Here is an 8,722-nt window from a genome sequence, read left to right as displayed (position 1 = left end):
CTGATTATTGCTACTGAAAATGGTCAATTATTGTCATGTTTTGGGCTGTACTAATCGGTCGGACTGGTAAAAAACATTTCAGACTGCCAAAAGTTATAAAAAAAATATAGGTGAAGACTGAAGAGTGCAAAAATGGTCTGAGGTACAAAAGCCATTTGTGGTTGGCCAAACTGAACCAGGATTTCCAAGGCAAGAATCTTGACAACATTCGTGTTTGTCCTCATAATTTCCGGTCAGGTAAGGTTAACATTAGGTGAAATATTAGGCAAATATCTTAATTAAGATTGCTTGTACGTATCTTTACCACCCATTAACTTTAGTTTGTCAAAGTATTTTGCCCTTTCCTACTTACAAAGTCATTCTCTATGTGATTTAGCAGCTTCCACGTGTTTTTTCCATGGTTTAAACAGCATAAATTAGCAGTACAACGTATTCAGTAGTACATTTACCATAACAGCATTGAGTCTTTCTATGCAGCTTATACTAAACAGATTTTAAGAAAGCTGACTGCTCAGTTAGTGTTACTAACGTTTAGCTCATTAAGATTAATTATTATTATTAAATAATATTACATTCCATAGAGTTGATTTCCTAGCGAATTCATAGCTTGGCATTACCTCATGAATATTAATTACTTTGTCCTCCTGCAATCCTCCAATGCCAAAGCGTTTCCTCCTGAATATTTACGAACACGCCTTCTCCATAGTAGGATTAGTAAGGTTTCTAACAGGAGCGATTCGACTGCAATCTGTGCGTTTGGTTCGTTTGGTTTGTCTCGCAAAAATGTCCTCAAGAAAATTCTTCGTCGGGGGAAACTGGAAAATGAACGGAGATAAAGAGAGTCTGGGCGAGCTCATAATGACCTTGAACACGGCCAGCCTCAACGATGAAACAGGTTCATGTCGTTCATTTGATGTTATCTGTTTGCTAGAAAGAATATTAGGCAGAAAGTATTTCATTTTTAATTTCACAGAGTAGTCCGATGTATTTTGTGAGTAGCTAATCGATAAAGTTGTTTAGAAGCGTCAGACGCTTTGATACATGAGGTCACGTGACACTTTAAATGGATGGAGGCTCATGTGGACACACATGACTTGCATGTTTGAACTGTTTTTACATAGAAATAACGTTTATATAGTTTATTTTGATATACAGTTGATTTTCTAATATTATTGCATGTCATCACAGTCACGTAGAATTTTTCATAGGCCTGTTGTATAAAGCTTCATTTTTAATTTATAATTTTTGGCTTCAGACTCTATATTTGTCCTGTCCGTTCTGTATCATATATTTGTCACATACACCAACAGTCTGTTTTTGGACAGTAAGATTTTTTTTTTTTAAGTATCTTCTCCTCACCTTGAATTTATGCTAAATCTGAATATTAGAGTGAATCCTGAAGGATCATGTGACTGGAGTAATGATGCAAAAAATCAGCTTTGAAATCACAGAAATAAATTACATTTTAAAATATATTTAAATGGAAAACACGTATTTTGAATAGTAAAAATATTTCAAAATTATACTGTTTTTGTTGTACTTTGGATCAAATAAATGCAGGCTTGGTAAGCAGAAGAGACTTCTTTCAAAAACATAAAAAAATCTTATTGTCCAAAATATTTTGACTGCTAGTTTATGCCTACAAATTACATAAAAATACAACTTATTAGCTAAAACATTGTTCTATCTCATATTTGTCACATATGCATAAAATTAATTGTTTCCATTCTACCTGGGGAAAAGTATCTAATAAATTCAGAGGTAGGAAAAAAAATAGTTTATATTTATATCGTTTTTCTTACATTATTGCATGTAATCATGTAATACATATTTCATTTTTGCCCAGGTCTGCTGTAGAAATCTTCAGAAATTAATTTACAGTTTATTGTCCTACGGATTCTATATTTTTCTTGTCCCATACATCCCATATTTGTATATTTGTCCTAACAAAAGAAATAAAACGCATTATTTCACATATTTGTCTTATATGCATAAAATAATACCATTCTGGGAAAAAATATCTGATAGATTTAGAGATAGTCAAAAAATAATAAATATATTTCTTATAAAAAAAATGCTGAAACAGTGTTTTTCTTTTATTTTTTTTTTTGTCTTCAGAAACGCGTTTTTCACAGGCCTGCTGTAGAAAGCATTATTAATTCACAATTTTTGATCCTAAATGCTCTTTATTTGTCTTGTCTCATATTTGTCTCATATGCACAAAAGTGCATAAAACATTGATTAACCAAATGATTTGCTATGGAAGCATTTTTCTTGCACTTTTAAGTTTATATATGATTCCTCATTTCTTTTAGAAATTTCTTTTAGAATGTAAGAAGAAAAGTCTGAATTGTGAAATATAAACTCACAATTGCGAGAAGAAAAAGTCGAGATAAAAAGTGCAAGATAAAAAGTTCCATGACAAAAACTAAAAAACAGGTAATAAAAAAACAACAATAACAAAAAATAGAAACATTTCACACAAAAACTATGACATGACGGTAAGTAAATGATGACAGATTTCGTTTTGGAGTGAGCTACTCATTGAAAAGTGTTCATGCTGGCTTTCATAATCATTTATCATCATAAGAGTGGCTTTGTCTTCATTGTTTAGAGGTGGTGTGTGGAGCACCGTCCATCTATCTCAATTACGTCAGGTCTAAGCTGGACCAAAGGATTGGTGTGGCCGCCCAGAACTGCTATAAGGTACCCAAAGGAGCCTTCACCGGGGAGATCAGGTATATGTGCTCAATGGGATCTTTTATAGTTTTATGAACAACTATTTATCACTGTCAAAACTCTAAAACCATATTATTCGTTCTCTCCTTTTCTTTTTCACTTTAGCCCAGCGATGATTAAAGACTGCGGCATCGACTGGGTGATTCTGGGCCATTCGGAGAGGCGTCACGTGTTTGGCGAGAGCGATGAGGTATTTCAAAAGCCTTTTATGTCTTTGCTTTTCTGTGTGATGAAATTCAGGCCTCGTATTGATGCATATTTGCGCTATTCTGCATTCAACTCCATTGGCTGATGTGCTCTGCAGCTGATTGGCCAGAAGGTGGCCCATTGCTTAGAGAACGATTTGGGTGTGATCGCCTGCATTGGGGAGAAACTGGAAGAGAGAGAAGCTGGAACCACTGAGGACGTGGTGTTTGAACAGACTCAAGTCATTGCAGGTCATTTAAAAACACAAATCTGATATTAAATATGCTAAGATGACTTATTTTGCATATTCATTTTGAGGGTTTACATAAAATGCTCATGTGCTGAACATGGGGGCTTTGTTCATGCATATCAAACACTTGATAAGCAATGATCATTTCTATATTTTATAGACAATGTGAAGGACTGGACTCGTGTGGTTTTAGCATATGAACCAGTGTGGGCCATTGGCACTGGAAAAACCGCCACGCCTGATCAGGTAAATCTATATTTACACTATCCATCAATCTTATAATGTTTCATCTCATTACCATGTTTGTTTGCTCTAACTTTATGTTTATGAAATGCATATGCAATAAAGTATGAGTAATATTATGCTTAATGATGATATACTTTTAAAGGGATAGTTCACCCAAAAATGAAAATTCTGTCATTAATTACTCACCCTCATGTCGTTCCAAACCAAATACCTTTGTTTATCTTCTGAACATAAATTAAGATATTTTTGATGAAATCCAAGGGCTTTCTGACCCTGCGTTGCTTTCTAACAGCAACGCAACTGACATGTTCAAGACCCAGAAAGGTAGTAAGGACATCCTTAAAATACTCAATGTGACATCTTAAATTGTGCTCCAAAGATGAACAAAGGTCTTAAGAGTTTGGATCAACATGAGGGTGAATAATAATGACAGATTTTACATTTTTGAGTGTACTATCCCTTTAAATCTTAAAAATATAGGTTCTTTATTGGCATTGATGGTTCCATGGAACCTGAAATGGATCTTTGCTTTGAAAACATCCGTTTGAAATGTTTAAGGTTTTAGTGGTCTTCAGAGTCTGTTGTTTGTGTGCTGCAGGCTCAGGAGGTGCATGAGAAGCTGAGAGGATGGCTGAGAGCAAACGTGTCGGATGCAGTAGCTGACACACTGCGCATTATCTACGGAGGTGAGTCTGCAGTGTTCGGAACATCCCGTCTGTTCAATTCTAAAAGGCCTTAAAGAAATAGTTCACCCAACACCGAATGTTCTGTCATTTGCTCAGCACATGTCATGCCACAGCCCTGTGACCTTCCTTCATCTGTGGAGCACAAAAGAAATTTGGAAGAATGTCTGGGCATGGTGCTATTTACTGAAACCAAAAAAGATAGCAAAAAATGACCTTCATATTAGTTATGCAATTGGCAGTTGCTTTTATCCAAGCAGCTTTACACTGCATTCAAAGTATGCATTTAATCATTGCTTGCATTACCTGGGAATCAAACTGTTGGCCTTCTTGCTGCTAGCGCCGTGCTCCATGATTAATGCAACTGGAATTGCTATTTAAACACTTTTAACAAGGCTGTCTGAAGATTTTAGAAGCAAACAGATGGCATGGCATGACTACTTATTGTTAAAGGAATAGCTTACCTAAAAATGAACACTTGCTGAAAATGTACTCACCCTTTAGGCCAGCCAAGATGTAGTTTGGTTCTTCATCAGAAAAGATTTGGAGAAACTTAGCATTACATCACTTGCTCAAAAATGGATCCTCTGCAGTGAATGGGTGCCGTCAGAATGAGAATCTAAACAGCTATATTGTCATTGCATTATTGCTCTAGATCAGGTGCCCAAACTCAGTTTTTCGTGTCACTCGCGCAAATAAAATCATTGTGCAATGCTTTCTTCAATCTTTTTTGATGCAAATGGATGTATCAATAAGTTCTATGCTGGTTGGCTTGTGCGACAACGTGTCGTGCAAATTTTCCGCTCGAGTTTAAAATTTTCAACCTGCGTTGTAGACATGATAACGTGCGTTCACGGCAATCTTGTTATCTGCTGCAGATTTGTTTCGATTGGCGTCTTTGAATTGACTTTATATGTGACCCTGGACCACAAAACCAGTCATAAGGTTAAATTTGACAAAACTGAGATGTATACATCATATGAAAGCTCAATAAATAAGGTTTCTATTGATGTTTGGTTTGTTAGGATAGGACAATATTTGGCCGAGATACATCTATTTGAAAATCTGGAATCTGAGGGTGCAAAAAATCAAAATACTGAGAAAATCACCTTTAAAGGTCCACTGAAGTGCCTTGAAACACGCAGCGTTATTCTATGTGGTGACGTACTTTTAACTGAAACAAAAACATATCGCCCAGCCCCGCCCACTAATTTTGAATAGCCAATAGCGTTCCATTAATATCTGCTCGGGCAAGAGCCGTTGAGCTCGGTAAAGCCGCATTTGTAAGCTATGACAGCCACAGAGTAATAAATTACCGCACAGATTCAATATGAAACTTGCTAAAACCAAATAGTGATCATAATCATGCTGAGGCTGTGTAATTTAATACATGCCGTCCGTGCTCCCGGTTAATGCGTCTCTGTGTAGGGGGCGGGACATTACGGACTCTAGAGAGCATTTGATTGGACTGAACGTTTGATGAGAAACTGAAGTGCACGGTGATATCATCCAAATCCTTGATTCATATTGGCGGAAGTGACGAGACTGTAAGTTTTGAATGCCCATATCTTGTAAACGCGAATTTTGTCTTTGTTTTGCAGCACACTAGCTTATAGATAACCTTAAGGCTAATATATTCATACTAAAAGCCAAAAAACTTTAATTTTGATTTCAGGGGGACTTTAAAGTTGTCCAAATTAAGTTCTTAACAATGCATATTACTAATCAAAAATTACATTTTGATATGTTTACAGTAGGAATTTTACGAAAAATCTTCATGGAACATGATCTTTACTTAATTTCCTAATGATTTTTGGCATAAAAGAAAAATCTATAATTTTGACCCATACAATGTATTTTTGGCTATTGCTACAAACATACCCCAGCAAATTAAGACTGGTTTTGTGGTCCAGGGTTACATATGTAATCTACTTGCATGAATAAATAAATTCACAATTAGTGTGCACACACCAATTATTTTATTATTGCGAGTGACATGAAAACATCCCGCAAATAATCTAGAGTGGTAGCGAATGTTTGGATCGCGTTATTGCTCTAGATTACACACAGATTGTTTTTCATGTCATTCGCATGAATAAAATCATTGCATAATGCTTTCCTCCATTACAACCAGACGTGTCAAACAGAACGTTTGATTGGCTTGCTGATTGGCTGGTGCCACATAATGCAAATTTTAAATTTTTCTGCTTGAGTGACACAAAAACATCCTGCAAGTAATCTACAGCGATAGCTAATATTCGAGTCACCTACATCTTGGATGCCCTGGGGGTAAGCAGATAAACATCACATTTTCATTTTTGGGTGAACTATCCCTTTAAAAACATCCTGCAAATAATCTAGAGCAATGACGCCACAAACGAAGATTTTTAACTCAAACTGTTGCAGTCTATTAGTCATTTAATGGCAGTGGATGGGCACCAAACCTTTGAAAGGAAAAAAAAAACGTGCACAGACAAATCCAAATTACACCCTGCGGCTCGTGACGATACACTGATGTCCCAAGACACGAAACGACCGTTTTTGGCAAGAAACTGAACAGTATTTATATAATTTTTTTACCTTTGATATACAGCCATGTCCAACAACCGTCCCGAGCATGTGCTCAGCATCCGGCACGTAACGTGTACGCGCTCTGGCGTAGTATACGCAAACACCGGAAGCGATCTGTCACATGTCTACGACACTCATTGGCTGTATCCTAAATGAAATCACCCCCTATACCCTCAGATAGGGCACTGTTTGAGGGGACAGCCATTTTAAGTGGTGTTCGAAACCATAGTGGACGATCTCGAGTGCACTCATTCAATCTCAAAAAGCACCGCAAAAACGAGTGTACAACCGATGTACACTCAACGGCTGGAGATAACCCATAATGCACTGTGAGAGTCGCGTGCCAATTGAATTCCCGCGTCTAGCAGGAAGATGGCGCCCGCAGCTAAATCATCCATCCGTTCATTTTACAACACGCTCATCCACGGCATAAATAATGCGTACAACACAGGTACAAATACGTTTTAAATTGGTTATTAAATTGTTTAACTAGGGTTTATATGTAATGTATATTTATCTTACTACTGGAACGGCCCGTTTTAACTGATTATGAAACAGCAAGCAAACTATGCAAAAGCAGCAGTCTTTCCGGTGCACTCAGTGTCCGAAATCACTCACTCCTTCAAGTGAACTGTATGAGTGGACTAATGTAGGGGATAGTGAATAGGGTATAGGGGGCGATTTAGGATACAGCCATTGTTTACACAGTGCAAAGAGATTATGGGTATAGTGGCTAAGTTATTCAAAATGGTAATTACTTGCGCTTATCCTGATTGTTCAAACCGATTTAAAGCTAAAAGATTACATTTGCTTGCGCGAACTCATCCAGGACTGTTGACTTTTCATCGTTTTCCCCTTCTGGCGTTTGCTTATGCTACACCAGAGCGCGTACACGTGTAACACCAATGATTTTATTCTTGCACACACCAATTCTTTTATTCTCGCAAAAGACACAAAAAGCACCCCCCAAATAATCTAGAGCAGTGGTTCTCAATCCTGGTCCTGGGGGACCCCTGCTCTGCACATTTTGCATGTCTCCCTTATTTAACACACCTGATTGAGATCATCAGCTCGTTAGGAGAGAGATCCATGAACTGAACTAACAAGCTGAAGATCTTAATCAGGTGTGTTAAATAAGGGAGACATGCACAATGTGCAGAGCAGGGGTCCCCCAGGACCAGGATTGAGAACCACTGATCTAGAGTGCTAATGTGTTGCTCTCTTTGTATCTAAATGATTTTGTTCTCTTCACATTTCACAGGCTCTGTTACTGGGGGAAACTGCAAAGAGCTGGCATCCCAGCCTGATGTGGATGGCTTCCTGGTTGGAGGAGCTTCCCTGAAGCCAGAGTTTGTTGACATCATAAATGCCCGCTCCTAGAGATGCTCAGCCATTTTGATGGTCCAAAATGCTGCACTGCCCAATCAGTGTGTACCAGCTTGTTGTTGTCATTCCAGCAGGTCTGAAGTCTGAGTGTATTTGTGGTTGTATTGCTTTTGCACAGCTGCTTGTTAAATGATCGGGTTGGGTATATGATTGAAATCTTAATATCAACTCCCTTCCTACTTTAAGTAATAGAAGAGAGCTTGAGCATGATAGTTTGATATTTGCTGCTGCACTCGAGTAAACTACTGTGTTGTCTATGCACTTCCAGAGCACACTACTTGAAATCTAACACACTGGATTCTCCACTTACAAGACCAGCGTTGAATGCTTAATTGAGTTTGTAGTGACTTAATGAGCACTTTATCCTCTGTAGAAACGACTACCTCGGTAGAAAATTAAAAGCATACTTGTCCTGTCTGCTCGTCTGGTTTTTCTCATTTAATCACTGACGTAAATGCTGTGCATACTCAAACTAAATTGCTTTTACAATTAAGTTACTTTTTATATATTGTTAAGATTCATCAAGGTTCCATTGATTAAAAATACAGCAAACTCAGTAATATTGTGAAATATTATTGCAATTTAAAATTGTAATTTATTTCTGTGATCAAATCTATATTTTCAGCATCATTACTCCAGTCTTCAGTGTCACATGATCCTT

The 8,722-nt window shown here is 37.3% G+C and overlaps 1 protein-coding gene across 1 annotated transcript; it reads left to right on the top strand.

Moving 5' to 3' along the window:
• The first annotated feature begins 691 nt into the window (after nt 1-691).
• tpi1a (triosephosphate isomerase 1a) lies at nt 692-8,478 on the top strand. Its single transcript, XM_073821964.1, has 7 exons — nt 692-895; nt 2,615-2,738; nt 2,845-2,929; nt 3,044-3,176; nt 3,336-3,421; nt 4,020-4,107; nt 7,937-8,478. Exons 1-7 carry the CDS (start codon nt 784-786, stop codon nt 8,053-8,055), a joined length of 747 nt encoding a protein of 248 aa, XP_073678065.1. The 5' UTR covers nt 692-783; the 3' UTR covers nt 8,056-8,478.
• Nucleotides 8,479-8,722: the final 244 nt, after the last annotated feature.

Source organism: Garra rufa, chromosome 17, assembly GCF_049309525.1.
Source record: "Garra rufa chromosome 17, GarRuf1.0, whole genome shotgun sequence".
In the NCBI taxonomy this organism is placed as follows: Eukaryota; Metazoa; Chordata; class Actinopteri; order Cypriniformes; family Cyprinidae; genus Garra; species Garra rufa.
This window is presented reverse-complemented; position numbering and strand designations above follow the sequence as displayed.

What these genes read in the sequence shown, in the direction of transcription:
- tpi1a (XM_073821964.1), top strand. Translation starts at nt 784, where the DNA reads ATGTCCTCAAGAAAATTCTTCGTCGGGGGAAACTGGAAAATGAACGGA. An exon ending in ACAGACTCAAGTCATTGCAG is followed by an intron (nt 3,177 to 3,335) that starts GTCATTTAAAAA and finishes TATATTTTATAG; the next exon opens with ACAATGTGAAGGACTGGACT. An exon ending in AAACCGCCACGCCTGATCAG is followed by an intron (nt 3,422 to 4,019) that starts GTAAATCTATAT and finishes TGTGTGCTGCAG; the next exon opens with GCTCAGGAGGTGCATGAGAA.